The sequence below is a fragment of the Pistacia vera genome, unplaced genomic scaffold (genome assembly GCF_008641045.1).
Source record: "Pistacia vera cultivar Batoury unplaced genomic scaffold, PisVer_v2 Contig71, whole genome shotgun sequence".
NCBI lineage: Eukaryota > Viridiplantae > Streptophyta > Magnoliopsida > Sapindales > Anacardiaceae > Pistacia > Pistacia vera.
The window spans coordinates 1,484,744-1,507,617 of NW_022196568.1; the positions used below are offsets into that span (position 1 = coordinate 1,484,744).

A 22,874-nucleotide genomic window follows, 5' to 3' on the forward strand; every position below is an offset into this window, starting at 1 on the left:
TCATTAATTTCATATACTATTATTATTAACTACTAATGAAGTTAAGAAACAAATCAAAATTGTAAACTTCTGCATGCGGTGAGACTGAGTCTGATCAAGCAAGCTATTAAAAATGAGTAGTCAAGAATGGCTGTAACTGAAACTCTTGACCAAGCATATGTATTTATGTATACCTTTCCATTTCAAACATTTTTTTCTTTTTTTGTTCACTTTTTCATTGTATATTATTAATTTAGATCGTGATTTAAAGCTACTTATTTCCCCTTAGTTAATTTCGGGACTGTTAGGTTTGTAGTTTCCTGTCACAAGTTATGGGTTTGAGTCTCCTATTGTGTATATAAAACACATAATTTAATCCTATGTGCATTGGCAATTAATACTATTAAAGAAACAAAAATTCATCAGAGATTAATACAAGTATTGATATTGAACATCCTTCATCCTCTTCTTTTGGTTCTGACTAGAATTTGTAATTTTATTATTAAGGTCATCAACAAAGGCTATGAGATTCGCCATTACTCTTGACCTCGCATCTTCTTCCATAGTCCTCTTATGCAGCTTCATTAACCTATTATTCATCTCAACATTCTCCTCCATCATCACTCTCTTCAATCCCTCTTCAATATCCTTCTGTCCAAAGCCATTGATCTTTACTCCAATCTTCCATATCTTCACAATATAAGCACAGTTCACGAACTGATCCCCCGCCACCGGCCAGCACAGCAGTCTCTTCCTGCATTCAATGGCTTCCATAGTCGAGTTCCACCCGCAATGCGTGAGATAACACCCCACAGCTTCGTGTCGCAGCACCTTCATTTGCGGCGCCCATGAAACCACTTTTCCTTTTAAAGATTTTGTTGTTCTCTCTAAAAACCCGTTCGGTAATCCCTCTTGCCACGCTAACCCTAGCACCCAAATGAAATTCAAATCCGAGGCTTCAAGCGCCATCGCGAGGCTCTTCACTTTGGCTTCGCCAATGGGGCTAACCCAGCTCCCGAACGAGATGTAAACGACTGAGTTTGGCTTCTGTTTGTCCAGCCATTCTATGCAGCTCATGTCTTCTTCCCAGAAGCTAGGGTTTCTGATTATTGCATGATGACTCAGAGGTCCAACTAGATAAACTAGAGGTTGCTGATGACTTCCATTTAACTGATATTGTTTCTTTATATCTATGTATTCTTCTGGGAAAGAGTTGACCAGTAGCCATCTTAGCTTTCTCAATCTGTCTAATGTTCTGGTCCAAAACTTGAATCTTGATTTTCTTGCAGAAGGAGTTCCAATCAGCCATGGAAGATCTTCTGTGGATAACATTGGCTGATTAGGAAGTAAGTGTGCCTTTTCTTGTACTTGAGGACAACCTATAAAAAACCAAACCCAGTTGAAGCCAAATTAGATTATTCATACAGTACAAGATCAAGTCAAACATTATGTGAAATTAAGAATCAGAAAATTAGGAAAAGATCCCAACAAGCATGCCCTATTGTAGGCATATAATCTTGGGTCAACTACACATAACTATGATTAAGCACATGATCATTTCAACTAAACAATGCTAAATCAAACCATTTGAGCGAATGATTTATATATTCAAGTTGAATTGATCAAGGTGGTTAACCCTGAATTAATGCCTCATATAATTCTAACTGTTTGGCAACTTCAAGATGGTTGGTATGTTGTAGTTTATTTTTCATCATCAAGATAATATAAGAAAATATTTATTCATCCTTACTATATTTTTTTCATTATCTGTATAAAAGTCAACTCAATTTTACCAAAACATTATCACTTATCTATCTACCTTTCAGTCAACACAATTTTAGAATATCATTAAATTTGTATCAAAAAGTCTTAGTGGTCCTAGCTGGTGAAGGTAATTAATATATAGATATAGATATAGATATAGATATGCAATAAAGTGTTACAAAGATAAAGCAAAACATATACTAATTAAAAGACATGTAGTTATGTATAAACAGAGCAAACACAAATTTCATTTAAAAATATTTAAATATTAATTCAAATATATTTTCCTCACTCTCCTCAACAGTTGACCTAGCCATAATAAATTTGGTTGATCATAACAAATGGCATGTGCTTTAAGTTGACGCTCATTCCAAGAACTGTAATGTACTCAGAGTTGAACAAACTCATATATCATCAGAAACTCAAATTTACTTTAAGTTGGATGATTGGAGATCACTTTGGTAGAGTGAGATGGTGAGAACTTACCCGTATCATCAGAAATGTAGCCGGCTTGGACCATGTCAGGAATAGCCGCAATCAAGCAGTAAGTGGCGAGCATAGCAGGCCAAAACCCCGCCACAGGGAGGCCACACCGATCAGCGACTTGAATAGCCCATGATGCTACCAAATCAACCACAACACACACCACTCTCCCATCATCATCTTCATCAACAATATTACCAATAAGCTTCTCCAAGTGAGCAGGCATGAAGTTTTCCATTGCATTTTCTATGGCAAAGAAGTCTCGCGGAGCATCCTTCTCCAACCCATCTGGTATTGACATGCATCTGATCTTGTTCTTGGAGTCGATACTCGATATGACTCGATTGTGAATGAATTCTGGTGTCACAAGCACTGCCTCCTTTATTAATCCGTCGTTGAGAATGGCTGAGGCCAGCTTCAACATGGGAGTGACATGCCCTTGTGCAGGATATGGAACCAATATGACTTTGAGCTTCTTCTCTTTGCAGAACTTCATGTTCACCATCTTGATATTAATGATTCTCTTGAACATGCACAACACTCAGAGCTTCAATTTGTTTGAGCTTCTGCTTCTCTGGGTTGTGTTGTAAAGTCACTAACCAGAAGTGCTTAATTTATAGAGGGTGCTTAATAGAAAGCGACAAAGAGTCAACTAAACATGTGCCTAAGCTGTGAATTAATTTTGTTGCTCAATTCCTGCCCACCTCCTTTACGAAGAAAATGTTAAAACCAAAGTGAAATCTTTCTAAAAAAACAAGAGAATCTAAAATATAACTAAAGTATCACATCATTCGTATCATGATCGAGTCAATAAAACTATGTTAACAGATTATATCCACGTTTTTATTTATTTTCTACTATATCAGTTTATATAAAAATCTTTATAAAATTTGTTTGTATATCTAATATTAAGACTATGTTAATATTCTGAACCCATTTGAAAACGAGTAACAAATGTAGATTAAAAAACAAGTAACACATGTTATAAATGCTAGCTAATGAGAGGGTACAAATTAAGTTAGGCATGTGGGCAACCGCACTTGAAACCATTTTTGATATTAATATTGTGCTTTAATTACTTTACTTACTTCTAGTTTCTCTTTAATGGAGTCATGGGGGAGTGTGTTTTGCACTTATCATATTTTAAGCTATGCCTTTGTTTAATTAAGTTGTAGAAGAAACTAATGGAGAGTTGAGTAGATGACGCTTAAGTTTATTTAAATGATGCTGAAAAGATTTGATTAAGACTCTGTAACCAGATAGATATGTATATATTTTCATTAATTTGATTTTGATCTTAAAAGGATAAGAAAGGTCACCACCATTATTTCATATAATATAGTAGCTCGAGCCGTTTCAAATGCCAAAGCCTTTGACTAATGAGATACTTGAAGATGTCTTATGGATGGAATTTCACCACGTCCAAGGTTAACACTAATTTAAGCCAAAAAAAAAAAAAAAAAAAAAATGGGATCAGTTTAGCTTCACTACATTGAAGATTCAAGACTATATCTTTTTTTTTTAATCACGTGGTGTCTGGTTAGTTTATATGTATTTTAACTAATCTTTCGAGATTCTAAAACTATCGACCAAGTAAGAATCTCAATGATCACCCTTATTAGTGCATGGAGAAACTCGAACTTAGAAGTTCATCAAACTATCTCCTTTACCACCAAACCATCTAGTGATGGTTAATTCAAGACTATATTGATATAACAAATTAAGAAACAAGAATTATGATAAAAGCTACAACACAAGTTGTATGGTATGAGCTGTTTATGATTAATCGATGAATAATTATATTTAAATCTCAATATTAGTTTACTGAGATCTAATCACTTTATTTAAATTAATCACATGCTCCTTAATCCATCTTAATTAAATGGTTCGTCTCACTGTCTTTGATTCATCATCTCCTTCTTTATGACGAAATCAAAAATGTATATTTAAAGTACGCCTGCCACTATATTCACAAACTCATGATTCGCAGCAAACAAACACTTTACAAATGTATATAAAATTACAGCAGAAATATGAATAGGAGACTCACTTTTGAAATTGTATATGGAGTCCACTGTAGAATTCCACCTGCAATGACAGATGAATATGTATATAAAATAGCTGCCAATCTCACAGTCACCCTCGTGCTGCAATGCCAATACCAATATGCATGTAAAACCAACTTTGCCTTTACAAATGTCGTTGGCTCATTAATAATCTCGTATCTTCCTCTTCCCACTGCTGGTTTTAATAGCTTATTAAATGGTTTGTGATAGAAAATAGAAAGCGATATATTAATTGTGTGCCAAAGATTTGTATAATTATGGACCGACTTCATAGTGGGGACTGGGGAGTAGTCGTTTTTGAAGAAAATGCTATTCTGGAAAGCATTCATGCACTTTAATTAGCTAGCAAGATGTATTTAATTAATTCATTAATCATGTGATATATTAATCTGATGTACCAAACGCATTATAATAATAAAGTTAGGCAAATGGGTAACTACAATTAGTTTGTTAATCTGTCACTTAATCATGGTATTGGTCTCTTTAATTGAGGCAGTACTAGGGCAGTATTTGTATTGCGTCTCTCCAACTTCATGGAAATTTCAGATTAGTATTGGTAAATCTATAGAATTATTAAAAGCTGTGAATGAAAGTGGAATTACATAACAATAGATTATATGTCCCTTCATTCATATATAATATATCATGTGCTTAAATTTTGAAATGTGAAAGTGCCCTTACTTGAAAGGAGATCATGAAGATCGATATTTCATATATTACACGTCCTTCCCTGCCATAACAATTAACATAAATAATTTATTTTGGAGATGATATGATAATAATGTATAAATGTTGGTGATAAGATGTAATGTTGAACAGCTTTATTAAAGGATGGAAGAAGTCTTTTATAAATCCATGATCTACTGTTCTCAAATATTTATATTCTCAGGATCACTTTCAATTCCCTCAATCATAAGCATTAATTTATAATTCTATGTAGATTGGTAAGGATTCCATGCTACAATATTCATATTATCTTTTTTTTGGGTATCTAGTGGTGTCTGGGCAGCTTGTGTATACCTTGACTATTTCTTCGGAGATTTGAAGTTAACGATCAGGTAAGTTTCCAATGGCTATATCTTATTAGTAGTCATAGAAATTCGAAATCAGAATCTTTTGAGTAATACACTTAAGAGTCTTAAACGAATCGTCAAACTATCTAGAGATAATTATATTCACAGTATTTTCACAGTTAGGTATGTATTACAACTATATATATATATAGTTGTAATCACGCTACAATTGGTTACAAGTTGTAACGTCATAGCCTTAGAGAAATATTTTGTAAATGTAACTAGTAAGCTGTAAGAGTACCTTAAAAATCTAAAAGAATAGCCTCTTCTAATTACCCTCTTAGATTGGAATGTGGCTCAATTAATGGACAAGTGGACCATTCATCATAGAAGCCGTTATTAGTAACTATGAAAATGATGGCAATTATTTATGAAAGGGAAAACCACCGTATAAGTGGCAATAGATAATTAATTTTAATTGAATAGTCGAAATGATAAGACCATCTCATGTCAGTATTTATTGTTAGACATATATATATCTTCTTTGAAATTATTTTGGGTAGTAATTTGAGCATAAATTTCATAATCCTTAAAGCATAATTAATTATTTGTTAAAGATTTTGGGCTTTTGTGGCTTTGAAGAACCCAGTTCATTGGGCTTCGGTGAGCCTGCAGGATGGGCCAATATAAAAGACGTCATATTGTTGCAAATCACATAAAACAGGTAAGGGCTGGGCGGGCTTTAATATAAAAAGATGGTGGAAACTTGCCGCGGTTAGCATCGGCGACTCGGCGCATTCTTATTCACCAGTTCACCTCCCCCTCCTTCCAGACTTCTACACATTTCCCATTATTAGGGGTGTTCAAAAAAATAAAAAAATCAAACCGAACTGATAACCAAACTAAAAAATTAGTTAACCAAAAAACGATTCGGTTACAGTTCGAAAAATTTTAAAAACCGAATTTCCGGTTCGGGAAAAAATAAAAAACGGTTAACCAAAACCAGTTATATATATATATATATTAAATACAAATAAAAATAATATATTAAATAAAAAAATAATATTTTTAATGTATTATTAGTAGTGGTCAATGGATATGTATGAATGTTTAATTTTTATTTGGATATGTATTATTTAATTTACAATTTAATTTAGGACCAAAAAAAAAAAGTTTTATAAAAAAAAGGGAAAATCGGTTTAAAACTGGTTAATCGAAAAACTATTTTTCCCTCCAAACCGGTTCGGTTTCGGTTTAGAAATTTTTCTGAACCGAAAGACCAGTTCAGTTCAAAAAAGAGGTTAACCGCTTTTGAACACCCCTACCCATTATTGTCCCATCTTCTAAAATGCGGTGGCGTTAACTGTGCTAACATAATTTTTTTTAATATAATATATTATAGGAAGAAACAATGGATAAATTAACACCACATGCTTTATTATAAAGAGTTTATCAATAAAAACAAGTGTCCAACATATTTTTTATACTTTAAATATAAATTAAAGAGTGAGTTTGATTCTCCACATCTAGAGAGTTAAATTTCATTATTTATCTCAATTTTAATTAATAAACTATAAATTTCTATGCATTTTATTTATTAATTATCTCTCCTATTAAGTCTCTTTTTTGAAAATAAAGAGCATCTTCATTAAATTTAAAGAATCAATTAGATTTGAATAAAAAATTTGTTCTTTAAATTTATAAATTAATGAAGATATTCTTTATTCAAATAAAAAATGCTATTTAAAATAAAAAGCATCATTAGAGATGTTCTTACAAGTATCCAAATGGGTTACACGTCAGTAAAATTGAATTCCTTTACTCTATTTAGATTATCACATTTGATTGTCAAGTAATATAAGATTCTAAATCTTAACATTTCATATATTTATCAAGCTTTTTTATTTACGTGAATATGAACGGATTAAACACTTTTGGGATGCCCAATAAAAAAATGTGAAGGGTTTGTATTAATCGGAATGTGAAATGTGAAGGGATTAAAAACATCCTCCAACCAATTCCATTGAGTCACGTATAACCAAAAATCCTACTTATCCACATATTTTATATTATCACCAATCACATACATCCAAATGTACATATCTCATATCATATCATTATCAATCGTATGCAATCACGTGGCAAACAATGATCCATCATATCAAAATGAAGCAATTCTAGAGTTTAAAAAATTATATATGTCAATCAAACAGGATATATTTCAGGGTTATATTAATACATAGATAAAGAGATATAGATATTGATAGATAGTAAAAGCACAAGTCAAATAAATTCCGCCCCGATTGTGAATTTTAATCTATTTCTCCACTCAATGGTCAATCCCATAGTTCATTATTATTATTATTATTATTTTTTTTTTTTACTAAATTCAATTTTCATTTATTAATTACCAAACGTCTTTTGTTGGACGTTATTATCTATCAATTCACTAAGATATGCACTAGTGTCTTATTATATATCATATTTATATCTTATTATCTATTTCAACGTCACCTTATCTCAGAGGATGTGACAGTAATGGGAAATATGTAGAAGGAGAGAGAGGTGAATAAGAATGACTTGATGCTAAGTTGCTAACCGCATTTCGTCAAGTTTACACCATCTTTTATATTAAACCGATGTTAAAAAACCAAAAGGTGGTTGCTAAATCATCAATTGAATCTCGATATAGAGCAATATCTAATGAGACTACAATTGAATTGATTTGGTTGCAAAGTCTATTACTAAAGGAGTAAATCTTTCATAGCCCGTGATATGTACAATCAGCTACAGGGTGTCACATCAGTGCACCTGACATACACATACCTAAAGATTGATTGTTTATACATACCAAAGGGTATTGAAGATTTACACCTACTAAAGACATAGAAATTGATATTCAATAGCTTCAAAAGAAATTCTAAGTAAACTGTATTCCAGCTGAACAACTAGTAACAGATAGATACATTACAAAATCATTGTCAGCTTCAAAATTATATTTTCGCTCTTCTGGTAAAGTTCTATGCTTCAATTCAATTTTTTAGGTTTCTGATTTGGTTTGTTAATTATATGGCAATTTCGTAACTTAAATAGACGTAAATTAACAGTATATATAAGCTCAATGGTGGGTGTAACTGTTTCTAAGTAACACCATATTCATGCATGCATGGATTAATCGAAAAGTTAGAGAATCCAAACAAACAAAACCCTTCAAATTTTGTTGGAATATTTGTAAATAAGATCTCTTAATCTTAAAACTACATTCACGAAGACACTAACCTTCAGTGGGGTGTCAATCTCATTGATGAAGCCGTCGATCACACCACCAACAATTCTGAAAACACCTTGAATCTAAACCCTACAATCCATGATGAAATTAATATATTAAAGAAAAGAAAAAAGCAATAAAAAGAAATTAATGTTAGTTCATATAGCATGCCAATAATAATATGAATGTAAAATATTTGAACATATTAGAAATGGGAGTCAGAAGCTGACTTCAAAGGCATACATGAGAAGGATATACCAAATCATCAGTCAAAGACATTTGGGATCTTATATAAAAATAAGCTAGAAATAATATAAACCTAATCCTACTGAAAATTAATATGATCAATCCAAAATAAATCAAAAATAATCCTAAAACTATACAACGAATCCTAATTCTGAGGGGGTGAATCCAATCAATTTACCTTTTTGACTCTATTTTTTTAATTATTTTTTTTTTATTTTAAGGATTTTTGTTTCAATTAATGTTTATTTTTTTTAAATTTAGTTATTGACATTTGCTGGACAATCTATTGGAGTTGGCCGTCGTTGACTACCATTGATCAACGTTAACCAATCTTGACTTATCGTTGATCGTTAGTAACCACCATTGACCGGTGTTGACTGTTCATTAAATTTGGATTTTTTAGTTAGAATAACTATTGTTAAAGACTTAAAGTAAAAATAAAATAACAATAAAATTATACTTACAAAGATTTCCATACAAATGAGGCGACAAAAATGAATGAATGGTGAAATAAAAAGTCACCTACTAGATTTAGATTTCATTCCCTCAGTATTTCTTCTTATAAGTAAACAAGGAATTATAATGCACTTCATCCTTCATTCATATTCGAATATATCCATTTCCATTCTTTTTTTCGTTTCAATACAATTTCAACAATAAACATGACCAAAGGAAAAGTTTGATGCATGCATCATATTTATAGTTTTATAAATCCAAACTCATTAAAAAGCAAAAACCAAGCTAGATATATAAACTCAAACATCAAATTTAAAAAAAAAAAAAAAAAATCAATGAATAAAAAGCAAAGAACATGCTAAAAATAAAAGAAAATAACTGACATACTAGAAGTGAGAGTAAGCACTGACCTCATGCATGAGATCGATGAACAAATCATCAGTGAGGTGGAAGATGAAGCCAAAGAAGAGTGTAAGGAGGTGGAATTGAAATAAACAAATGAAATGCCATTATGCCAAGCCTAGTTGCTGAAGTAGATTTATATTTATTGGGAGGGGACGAAGACTTATAAGTCAATGAAGTCAACTGGGGACAAATTAAGTGTGGGCTCCTGTAGATAAGGTGTCAAATCAATTTTGCAATCTCAGCCACAAATATGTTCATCTCATTTGCCAATTAGAAGGCTATCTCTTGGACAATGTTGATAATGAAATGATTCTTAGCTCGTCTTCAGATAAAAGTTTGAAGCTTAATATCAGATTGTAGTATATTCTAAATGACTAAAATTCTCATTGACATTTTCTCGTGTAACTCTCCTATAAGGTCTTTTCTTATGCCAATGTTGTTAATGCTGCTGCGTTTTAATAGTCTGAGAAAAGATTGTTTTAAACCAGAATGGCTCAATTTCAACTCAAAGTTCATAACTTCGATGTTAAAATAATTAATTAGTTCTGTTTATCTTAATCAGAACAGTCCTCTTTCTCATTTCCAAACGATTTGCTTTTTTGTAAAAATGAAAAATTCAGTAACATATATATATATATATATATATATATATATATATATATATATATATAAACAATTAAACGATATTATTCATAAAAATTCTGAAACTTCAATCCCATCCCTTCCATGCATCTTGACAACTTGTTGAAAAGAATAGAAGAATATGCAAGAGGCATTTAGTTTGTGACATAGAACGTCTGGCGGATGAATTTATGGAGTGGACTGAACATTAGAAGTCTATGTGTAAAGCCCAAAAAGCCTAAATGAGCATGTCTCATTCAAACGGCCATAAATTTTGATATGAGAAGAGTTACAGGGCTTGTAAGATACTGTTGGAAAGCTTATTTCGAGCCCGTCGATGTGGAAACTGCTTTAGTTGGTTGGAGGTCATTTTCGAGGTCAAAATCCATCGTTTGGCATGTTTCGGGGTTGTTTTAATTATTTACTCGTTTTTTCCTATTTTATTTCAGATTTTCTTGTTTTAATTGATTTAGTTTTTATTTCCTTTTGTTATTAAGAGTCTTATTAGGGTTGGTTGTCACCTTATATAAACTCATTTTTCATTTTGGAGATTATTTAATAAATTATTCAGATTTGACTTTTGATTTTAAGCTGTTAAATTTCTGGTTTGAGACTTGTGTTACCAGTTCTAAAGGCATAGTTGAGTGCTAGCCTTGTTTTATCATGTTACTCATTGTGTTAGTTTGTAACAGGAGTGGTAGTTAAGTTCGTTAGTAAGCAGAGTCAGTTGTAAGTTTTAGCAAGCGGTGCCATTTCTTAAGCTGCATGCGCACTCCTCCAAGTCCAACGCTTTCCTATAAACACCAAACATTCTTTCATGAATTCCAGTTAGAAAATAATTTGTTTCAATCATTTCTCTTTGTTTACACAATTCTATAAGATATCAAGACTTAATTAGATGTTATGTGTTACAGAAAATTAGTTTAAATCATGCGAAATTGAGGACCGAATTACAATTAAAGTTCAGACCTAAGTATATCTTAAATATAGAGTATAGATGAAGAATGCAGCAGACAAATCGTAGCAAAATTTTCTTTCTTACATAAGTCAAAAGTATTTGGCAACTGATATATGTACAATTTGCATGTTTAATTAGGTAGAATTAACTTCACGCTGATGTGGTTAGAATAAATTAGGGTTTGTGATACTGTCCATCCAATCCATCATGTAGTTCTTGTTTTCTGGAAGCGATATTGGTAAGTTTAAGATTTGTTTTTATTCCTTTATTGTTTTAACATCGCTTCTGAGAGAGTCTTGATTAAAAAAAATTTAAAAACTTGGAATGAATTGATGGTTTACCAGGACACAAAAGTATTTTTTCAAGTCACACTTTCTCTCACTTTCCCACCAGCCAAACACACACACATGACCAAAAAAAAAAGAGTAAATTTTGGAGAGAAAAGGTAAAGTAAACACTAAAATAAAAAAAGAAACAAACCTAAATGCTTTTACATGGTATTTTGTTCAATTAGCTCAAATGTTTTTGCACTTCAAGTTTCTGCTTTTCAGAAACCAACCAGCTTCGAAGCAATTGCACAAGATTAACATAAATAGGAGGAACGAAAGAGAAAGGAATGCAAAGTTTTAATTTGAGAAGAGAGGAGACGATTATGAAGACGAATAAGAGAGGGAAGAAAGGGAGAGAAGAAGAAGAAGAGAGAGACAAAGAAGGAGGGGAGAGATTGGATTGGATATAAAGGGGGCGTTTAGTTCAAGAAATGTTGGATTACTGGAAATGTTGGATTACCTTGAAGATTACTGGGAATCTTTAGCAAAATGTGTTTGGTTAATTGGTGGGTATGTTATATTTGTTAAACAATCCAAAGAAAATAATAAAAAGAGGAGGCTAGGGTTTCATTGATATTGCACAATTCAATTGAATACAAAAAGTATGATTTAATCTAAATACAAAGATATATATATAGGCTAAACAAAGGAAATAATGAAAAGACAAATCTACCCTTAATTAACAATAAAACAAAATAACCCATATTTCTTAACAATATTAATATGTTTGGTTGGAAGGAATAAATTGGTGGATATGTTATTTAAATTACTGAATTGTCCTCTAATTAAATATTATTATTATATTATTTTTTAATGTTAATTATTATTTGGATTATACAACCCCCCTGCATTTAAAAACTTAGCAAAAACAACCCTATAATAAAAGTTTAAAAAATCAACAAAAAACCCCCACCAACCCAGCCACTGCCGCTGCCGACAACCACCGCGGGTCGTTGGCAGCCAGCAACCTTATGGCTCACAGAAGGCAGAAAATGGCCATTTCCGGCCAGAGATCTGGCTGAAAATGTCCAGACGTGATAGATCTAGCTATCAACGGCCAGATCTGGCACGATTTGGCCATTTTCGGCTAGATATATGGCCGAAAATGACCATATCGGTGCACGACAACCATTTTTGGCCTTCCGTGCGTTGATCTGATGGTGGCTGGTTGCGGCGGCAGGCAGCAGGCGGTGGGTGGGGGTGGTGGCGTGGGTGGGCTGCAATTTGTTTTGAATTCAAGGGTAATTTTTTCCAAAAAGTTAATTAATTGGGGTGAAATAGTAAAAGTCATATTCATGTAAATAAATTTAAAAATAAGGGCATTATTGTCCTAAAATTTTATTAATAAGGGATATAATTGTAACAAAAAAAGATAACCGTAATAATATTAGAATATCTAAGAAAATGGAGGTAATCAGATTACCTCCAATATTACCAATAGTAACCATTATTAGTATTTGAAGATTACCTTGACAACCAAACATGGTAATCAAGTAATATAAAATGACTTAACCCTAGTAATCCCAGATAATCCCCAACCAAATGCACCCAAAAGAATAAAAAGGAAAAATGTATATATAAGTTTTTAATTACTTTAAAACGCTCAACTGATTTGATTAATTATGTAAAAACTTATTATCCATTTGACTTTTTTATTTCAGTTTGTAAATTTTCTTAAATTTCCTTGACTCATGTTGACTTTTTTAAACGCTATTTCCTGAGGGGGTGGATAATGATAACCCGACCAATTTGTACATATAAAGGGTTGAAATCCCAATTTCTTTTATATATTTTGATTTTACTCAGTTTAATATGAGAGCAAATATAATCACTCACTTATTGATGCCGTATAATATCCGAAATTAAAGAAAGATACATAAAATGTTCGTTGTTTCATCATGAATACCAAAAAATTTAAACAATTATAACTTGTTGATAACTGTACCATTTTTAACGAAATTACAAATGTTGAGAGATAAGAATAAAAGAAATAATAAAAAAAAATATATAAATTTTCTGGCGAGTTTTAATCTGTATTTAAATTTATGATCCTCAAATGATTGCAAAAATATAAAATTGTATTTAAATTTATCAATAATACTATACTTACAAAGAAATCTTTCAAAAATTTCTATACAAATTAAGGTGACAGAAAATAAATGAAAGAGTGAAACAAAAAGTCAAACTCATTATATTCATCATTCCATTCATTTTTTACTATATCACTTTCTATGAAGATCTTTGTAAGATTTATTTGTAAGTGTAGTGTTACTCTAAATTTATATCATCTTGGGAAGAAGGTATTTGTTTTCCTCTTCATGTCTGAGGTAGTGTGTTTTCAGGTCATTTTATCAACGAACAACATGAGATATTAACTTCTCTTTGCAATTGTAGTTGGTAGCTTTTAAGTTGGACAAACGTTTGGTAATTATAAGCTATTACTAACATCTAAGAGAATTTGTAGGAGTTTAGAGTAGTTATCTTTATAGCAATAATAACCTCACGTTTAATTTATTATAATACAGATACTTATGTTTATTCTATTATTGAGCATTGTCGTCCTTAATATCAATAATTGATGAACAAATAAGGGATCTTTCCTATAAGTACGTTGTTGGAAAGAGTAAGGTTCATCAAGTTTGTCAAGTTGCTAAGCTGTTTCGGAATCGAACCCCAAAGAAGATTGTCATTCAAGTGAAGAGTTTTAAGCAGCTTCAAAGTCAACATTTCCATCTATAGCTATTGTCTATAATCAAGGGATTGCCTAGAAACATGGGATTGGGTTTTGATAAAAGATACAACATGATTTGAGGAGGATCTTGCAGATCCTTCTATATCCGTAATACCCCCCCGCAAGCCTAGTGTCTCGAAATCAGAGATGCGAAGCTTGGAATCTAAAAAAATGAAGGCAGGTCGGCTGAGACTTTTGGTGAACATGTCGGCAATTTGTAAGTGAGTGGGGACATAACGAATCTTGAGTTCTCTGGAGGCCACCAGTTCTCTCACAAAATGATAATCCAAATCAATGTGCTTAGAACGCTTATGCGAGACTAGATTGACAACGAGAAAAATGGAGCTCAAAGCATCACCGGAGGAGATGGAGAAGACACATGAAGATCCCGAAGAAGATGCCGCAGCCACTTAACCTCAGTGGCAGTGAGGGCCAATGCCTGATATTTAGATTCACAGCTGGATTGGGAAACCGTTGGTTGCTTCTTGGAACTCCAGGACACTAGATTACCACCAAAATAAATGGCATAACCAGAAATTGAGTGACATGTATGGGGACACCCAGCCCAATCGGCATCTGAATAAGCAATGAGTTCTCTAGAAGAATATGGAGTGAAGGATAAACCAAACCGAGGAGTCCCTTTAACGTAGCGTAGTATCCTTTTAACTGGTTGAAAATGAAAAATAGACGGCTTATGCATGAACTGATTGATAGCACTTACAGCGTGAGCAATATCCGGACGAGTGATTGTGAGATATTGAAGGGCACCTACGAACGACTGGTAGAGGGATGGATCATCAAAATCTGGGCCAACCGTTGAAAGATGCTAAACGACCACCATGGGAGTACCCATTGGGTTGGAGTCAACTAACTGTGCACGCTATAAGATCTCATGGGCGTACTTGGCTTGGTTAAGAAAAAGACTAGTAGACGTGTGATGAGCTTCCAAGCCCAAAAAATAGTTCAAAGATCCAAAGTCCTTAGTGGCAAATTCACGAGTCAACTTGCCAATAAATCCATCGAGGAATGCCGAATTGCTGCCAATCACGACAATGTTGTCAACATAAAGTAATAAATAGATTAAGTCAACACCCTTTGAGAGAACAAAATAAGATGAGTCAGCACGACTACAAATGAAGCCAATAGCCAATAGCCAAGAGAAAAGAGCTAAAGTGATGGAACCCAGCACGTGGAGCTTGCTTGAGACCATAGAGAGCCCGGCAAAGCCGACAAACATGTGTGGGATATTTAGGATCAACATATCCAGACAGTTGATCCATATAAACCTCTTCCTGCAAAAAAAACCATTAAGAAATGCATTTTTGACATCAAGTTGTTGAAGAGGCCAATTATTAGAGACAGTCGGGGATAAAACAACTCTGACTATGGAAGCCTTGACAACAAGACTAAAAGTATCAGTGAAGTCAAGGCTCGGTTGTTGTGTGTAGCCCTTTGCAACAAGACAAGCCTTAAGACGATCCACAGTGCCATCGAATAGATATTTGATGCGGAAAACCCATTTGGAGCCCACGACATTTTTGTTGGGCGGTTTAGGTACCATATCCTATGTATGATTCTTATGAAGGGCCTGAATTTCTTCATCCATGGCAGCAATCCAATTGGGATGTTTGGTAGCGGAGTTAAAGCCTTTAGGCTCGTACATGGTGAGAAGAGAGTGGAACAGACCGAAGTGAGGAACTGTGCACACATGGGATCGATGGGCAGGCTTGAAAATTCCTGATTTAGCCCGAGTCTGCATCGAATAAGTGCCAATTAGAGGAGGACGACTGAGGCTATAGGGGAGGATACATTGGTGACAGGATCTAGGTCAACGGGCATGAGAGTTGAGGCATGCGAAGGCTCATGCATCGAAGGGATAGTGGGCTCAATATCGGGTGCCTGCAAAACAAAAAGAGGCATAAAACTAGCAGATGGGTCAGTTAAGCAACAACCACATGGATGTGGTATGGGATCTGATTGAGTCGGTAATTCGGTCATTGGGATGGTAGAAGGATCAAGAAATTCACCAACAGGAGAGTTAGGCAAGGGCCTAGAGCAAGGAGTTCCCTTAAAAGGGTAATTAAGTTCATCAAAAATAGCATGCCTGGAAATAAAGACATGATTAGTAGACCAATCAAGACAACGAAAGTCATTGTGAGACATACTGTAGGCAAGAAAAACAAATGGACGACAGCGAGGAGCTAATTTGTAAGAAGCATAATCACGTAAGTATGGAAATACAAGGCAACCAAAAGGATGAAAATTGGAATAAATGGGAGACTTACCATACAGAAGCTCAAAAGGAGACAAGCCATCAAGAGTAGGCATGGGTAACCGATTAATAGTGAAAGTAGTCGTGCTAAAGGCATCAACCCAAAATTTCAGACGGACATGTGAGTGAAAGAGCATCGCTAAACCAGTTTAAGTTATATGACCAAGTTTGCGCTCGGCACGGCCGTTTTGGGTCAGTGTATAAGGATAGGACATTTGATGATGAATGCCATAATTTAGTAAATGATCCCAAAAATTATGATTGGTAAATTCAGTGCCTCCATCACTTTGAAATACTTTGATTTTAACTGAAAACTGATTTTCTACAAATTTCTGAAATTGAAGAAAAATGCGGTAAAAATCAGATTTAAATTTCAAAGGATAGAGTCACGTAAATCGGGAATGATCATCAGCAAAAAATGACATAATATTTATAACCCATATTGGACGAAATGGGAGATGGACCCCATAAATTACAATGAATAAGATCTAAAACATGAGATGCCCGTTTGTCATTATGTTGAAATGGAAGTCTATGACTTTTTGCAAGTTGACAACTAGAACAAATAGTGCAAGTTGACAACTAGAACAAATAGTGGGAGTAGGAAGTAAAGAAGTCACACATAATTGATGATTTTTATTCAAAAGAGAAATAATAGAGTGAGACACATGGCCCAAACGAGCATGCCAAACATTAAATGAAGCTCGAGGACAATTATTAGAGAAAACATAAATTAAAGATTGATGTCCACGCTTAAGCACATAAAAACTGTCTTCATGCCGTCTAGTTGCCACCACATTTCTTTTGACTTGATTCTGTATAATAAAGCGATCATTTGTAAAGGTGATAAAAAAGGGAAATCAAAGGTAAGTTTACTGATGGAAATTAGATTTTTGGTTAAACCAGACACAACTAAGACATCCTTTAAAGTAAAGGAAGAGGTTGGAGAGAGGGTATCAGTGTGAGAAATGGGAAGAGAGGCACCATTACCGACAATGACATGATCCTTACCAGTGTACATATCATACTTGTCTAATTGAGTAGCATCATTAGTCATGTGCGTAGTGGCTCCAGTGTCCGTATACTAATCAGAAGCCTGATTGTCACTGAGTGTGCATGAGGTAAAAGCCTCCACAAGGTTGGCAGCATTTGAGGAATGGGAGTAGTGGTCACGACAAGAAGTGGTGTAATTCCCTTCCCTATGAAAAATCTGACAATGAATAGGATGGTTGCGTTGATGATGACCACCACCACTGCTACGACCCCCACGAGAATCACGGCCACCCCCACAAGCAGAGGCAGGTTTGTTACTGTGAGAGGTAGTGAAGGCGACAGAAATGGATCCCGTGGAAGGCAACTCTAATGATTTAACAAAATTTTCATAACTCTCTGGCATGGGAATAATCTCAGTAAAAGAAGGGAGAGATGAAAGAGATAATTGTGTAGTAGAAAAGGTGGAGAAAGCAGAGCCAAGTCCATGTAAATACCAGTGTATTTTGTCGAGGTCATCTATGGAGCAGCCCATGGCAACAAGTTGGTCAAAAATGGATTTGAACTCATGGGAATATTCAACAACAGACCGAGCATCTTTCTTCATGTGCTGCAATTCATCTTTTAAACGCAGCTCCCGAGATTTGGAATGATGACTGAAGGTGGTCTCCAGAGTGGACCAAATTGCATACGAAGAGGTCAGGCCAACAACAATAGACAGGGCTTCTTCCGTCAACGAAGCAAGGAGGAGGCTTAGTGCAAGTTGATCGGTTTGTTGCCCTTAAGCAAATGCTGGATTGACAGTGGAAAAGGCACCAGAACTGATAGTTGCAGAAAGAGGTTTGATGGAGATATCAATGTATCCAATGAGATGTTGACATTGCAGCAATGACAAAACTTGACTATGCTAGAGGAGAAAATTGGAAGAAGATAACTTAATGGTCAAGAGGTGGACCATGGTGTTGAAAGACAAGGTAGGGGACAGAGTTTCAGAGGCCATTTGGATCGACGGAGGTGAATCCTTAGAGGACCATTGACAAGGTAGGGGACAGAGTTTCAGAGGCCATTTGGATCGACGGAGGTGAATCCTTAGAGGACCATTGATATCATGACAAGGTTTGAAAAACCACCGTGAAGTTGTCTGGTGGTGCACGTCTCATTTATAAAATATACAGAGCAATATTACAGCAAGATGATTTACGTACAAAGTCAGCATTTCCATCTATAGCTATTGTCTATGATCAAAGGATTGCCTAGAATCATGGGATTAGGTTTTGATAAGAGATACAACATGATTTGAGGAGGATCTTTTAGATCCTTCTATATCTGTAATATCTCCCAACTCACCAGGAATTGGACCATCTAAACCACAGCTTGCTAGATTCATGTAAACCAAATTCACCCATTTGCCTAACTCCTTTGGTATCCCACCCTAAAAAATATTGTTGAAATCCTAATGAATCTCTATCAAGTTTGTAAGATTCCCCAACTCAACAGGAATTCTACTAGTGAGCTCATTGAAAGACAAATCAAGGAATGGAAGCTTCTTATTTTGGCCAAGGTTATCAGGAATCATACTAGTAAAGTTGTTATTCCACAGCCACAATTTCTCCAAATTAGGCCAGTCAGCTACATGGTCAGGAATTGAACCACGCAACATGTTTCTGAACAATAGCAAAAGCTTGAGCTTCTTGAGATTGATGAATGAATAAGGGATCTCTCCGGTGAGTAAATTGTCAGAGAGATCAAGACTCAGCAAGTTTGTCAAGTTCCCTAGCTGTTTTAGAATCAAGCCCGAAAGAAGATTCTTAAACAAGAAAAAAGTATCAAGCAACTTCAAGTTCCCAAGCTCATGAGGAATTGGACCATCTAAACCACAGCTTGCGAGATCCATGTAAACCAAGTTCACCAATTTTCCAAACTCCTTTGGTATCCCACCTTTAAAAACATTGCAATAACCCAAATAAATCTTTCTCAAGTTTGTTAGATTCCCCAACTCACCAAGAATTTTCCCCCAAAGATCATTCGTTGCAAGTGAAAGATACTCTAGCCCCACTAATTTTCCATAATTTTTTGGGATTTTTCCATAGAAATAGTTGCCACCAAAATGCAAGTACTTGAGTTTCTCCAAGGTGAGAACACCGAGAGGAAGTAAAGCAGTGAAGTTGTTATCATAAGCATAAAAAACTTGCAAGTTCGAAGACTTGAGTAATTCCAATCCAGGCCACCAGTAAACTGATTGTGTGAGATTTTAAGAGATTGAAGACTACTCAAGTTAGCAATCTCAATGCCGCCCCTGAAGCTATTTCCTGCAAGAGAGATTAGTGAGCATATCAAGCCTTGAAACTTGAGCTGAAGCTGAACCACTAAGGTCCAAATCCGTCAAGTCCAATGAAACAACTCTATCTTGGGAGCAAAGAACTCTAGCCCAAGAACAAACTGAGCTTGGATTTGATGAATTCCAGGAGGTTAAAGCTGGTTTAAGGGATAGAAATCCTTGTTTAAGAGAAACTAGGACATGAAAATCATTGAGCAGAGAAAAGGCAGAAACATAGACGGAAGAAGAGATGGCACTAGTGAAGAGAGAGAAGAGTGACAAAAGAATGCAAAATACCATGTTTTGATGGGAAATTTTGTAAAAGACAGTTGAATTTGGAAGGACTTGATGCAATAACAAAGGGATTTAAACACTTGGGTGAGTAAACATTTTCTAGCAAATGAAGTTACAGTCAAAAGTGATTAAACCATGGTATGAAAGGAAGGATAGTGTTCATAGACATTATTAACAGAATGAAAACGAAAGAGAACTTTAATTTCCATAATGTTAGGTAACTCCTAACTTTGTATCTTTATTTTATTTTTTTCATCTCTACTAATCCACAAGACTTAGAACGTTAGATAAAATTCGAATAGCTATCCCTATTAATACTCAATGATGGACTTAAACTTAAGACCTTTTAAGTAATAAATCAAAGAGTACAATTGGGAGTAAGTAGGTCTTCAAGACCAAACTTGCTGTTGATGGCTCGATTGAGAGGTTAAAAGCACGATTATTCGCAAAAGGATTTTTAAAAGGGGAGGGTATAGATTATTTGGAGACGTTTAATCTGGTTGTTAAAACTGCTACCATTTAGATCGTCCTCTCCCTGGCTATGGTTAACAGGCAGGAAATTCATCAACTAGATGTTTGAAATGCCTTCTTACATGGTACACTTGATGCTCCAGTCTTTCTTGCTCAACCACTTGGGTTTGAGGATCTAACTTGGGTTTGAGGATCTATGTCTTCATGATATGTTTGTCAATTGCATAAGGCCTTATACAGCCTCAAGCAAGCCCCAAGGGCGTGGTATGACAAGTTTAATGAATTTTTACTTGATTTTGGGTTTACTTGTAGTATTGCTAATCCGTCATTGTTTGTTTTTTGGCAAGCAAGTGTTACTCTGATTTTCTTATTGTATGTTGACAATATCATTCTGACGGGAAACTCCTCCTTCTTACTTTCTAATATGTTACATAGGCTTCAAGCTATTTTTCATATGAAGGATCTCAACAATCTTCATTACTTTCCAAGGATCGAAGTTCTTCCTTGCTTAGATGTTCTTTTATTGAGTCAAAGAAAATATGCCTCTGAATTTCTTGAATGCGCTGGTATGATAGATTGCCAACCATTCAAAATGCCAATGACTCTATAGAAGTCATCATCTAACGATTCTACTCTATTTCACAATCCAACTTTGTTTTGGAGTTTGGTTGGGGCTCTGTAATACTTAACGATGACTTGTCCTGATTTAAGTTTTGCTGTCAACTCCGTCTGCCAACATATGCACTCTCTGACAAATGGGCATTTTGCTGAACTAAAAAGGATCTTGAGATATGTTCAAGGAACCTGCCATTTATGTCTCATGATCCGTGCTCAAAGCTTCCTATCTCTCTATGGCTTTAGTGATGCTAACTGGGCAGGTTGTTCCCTCACTTGCCGATCTACCACATGATTTTGTATGTTTCTCGAGTCCAACTAATCTATTGGTTAGCCAAGAAATAGCCCATTGTATCCCGATCATCCATGGAGGCTAAATACAGAACCTTAGCTTTAGCCTCTGCTGCTACTGAACTCACGTGGATTGCCTTTGTTTTGAAGGATCTTAGATTGTCTCAACCTAAACTGATGGTTTTGTATTGTGATAATATATCAGCTCTTTCCATGACTACAAATCCGATGTTTCATTCTCGGTCTAAACATATTGCCATTGATTATCACTTTTATAGAGGTTCAAAGACCCGTGTATAGTGTGGCTGAAATCCTCAAAGAATATTGAGGCTATCGGTTTCATTATATAGAATGTATTTACAATAGGAAAGTCCTATATAAAAGGAAACATATTAACAGAATATATGCAGTGGAGATTATCCTATAAACTAGGTAAGATTGTTATGGAAAAGTAGAAATTGAGGCTTGGTGACTCCCTTGGTAAATGAATTAGCAAGCTGAAGATATGAGGGAGCAAAGGCGACTTTTAGAGAACCATTGGCAATTAATTCACGAACAAAATGGTAGTCAACTGCAATATGTTTAGAGTGAGGTCGAGTGACAGGATTGATTGCTGTAAAAATATCACTCTTGTTGTCGCGTAATATTTTTGTAGGAGAAGGCATTTGAAGATGGAGATCACGAAGTAGTTGAACAATCCAAGCAACTTCAGAGGTAGCAACAGCTAAGGATCAATACTCAGCTTCGGCACTAGAGCGAGAAACAGTGGATTGTTTCTTGGAACACCAAGAAACAAGATTGGCACCTAAGAAGATAACATAGCTGGTGGTAGACTGACGTGTATCAGGACAACTTGCCCAATCAGCATCAAAATAAGCAAGTAACTCACGGGAGGAAGTGTGGGGGAGCTGTAGACCATGATGGACCGTGCCTTTAACATAACTCAATATGCGTTTGAGTGCGCGAAAGTGATCTTCAGTTGGAGCATGCATGTACTGGCAAATGGAATTGACACTAAATGAGAGATCAGGCCGAGTAATTGTCAAATACTGTAGAGCTCCAACAAGAGACCGGAAAAGGGTGGGATCCGAGAAGAGCTTCCCTTCGGTAGAGAGATGGTGTCCAACTACAAAGGGAGTGGTAATGGTTTTGGCATCAACCATGTCAGCACGCTGTAGTAGATCAAGAGCATACTTGGTTTGGCTAAGAAATAAGCCTTGAGAATTAGGTTGAACTTCGACACCAAGGGAATAGTGTAGAGAACCCAAATCTTTCATGGCAAATTCGGTGGACAATCGTGTAATA

The 22,874-nt window shown here is 34.9% G+C and overlaps 2 protein-coding genes and 1 pseudogene across 4 annotated transcripts in view; all 3 read right to left on the reverse strand.

Moving 5' to 3' along the window:
- Window positions 1-380: 380 nt before the first annotated feature.
- On the reverse strand, window positions 381-9,793 carry LOC116114426 (UDP-glycosyltransferase 82A1). Of its 3 annotated transcripts, none has more exons than XM_031400573.1 (6): window positions 9,686-9,793; window positions 8,585-8,663; window positions 4,974-5,022; window positions 4,277-4,314; window positions 2,230-2,800; window positions 381-1,358 (listed from the first exon to the last, which is right to left on the reverse strand). In XM_031400573.1, exons 5-6 carry the CDS (start codon window positions 2,756-2,758, stop codon window positions 409-411), a joined length of 1,479 nt encoding a protein of 492 aa, XP_031256433.1. In that variant the 5' UTR covers window positions 2,759-2,800; window positions 4,277-4,314; window positions 4,974-5,022; window positions 8,585-8,663; window positions 9,686-9,793; the 3' UTR covers window positions 381-408. The 3 variants fall into 3 exon arrangements, with proteins under 3 accessions (XP_031256433.1, XP_031256431.1, XP_031256432.1); XM_031400571.1 differs by having other exon boundaries at window positions 2,230-3,660; XM_031400572.1 differs by lacking the exon at window positions 4,974-5,022 and having other exon boundaries at window positions 2,230-3,660.
- Window positions 9,794-19,034: 9,241 nt separating this feature from the next.
- On the reverse strand, window positions 19,035-20,198 carry LOC116114375 (annotated as a pseudogene).
- Window positions 20,199-22,300: 2,102 nt separating this feature from the next.
- Window positions 22,301-22,874, reverse strand: part of LOC116114376 (uncharacterized mitochondrial protein AtMg00810-like) — a 615-nt gene continuing 41 nt past the window's right edge. The window contains exon 1 of the mRNA XM_031400509.1: window positions 22,301-22,874. This exon is cut by the window's right edge and continues 41 nt beyond it. Coding sequence (XP_031256369.1) covers window positions 22,301-22,874 — 574 coding nt within the window.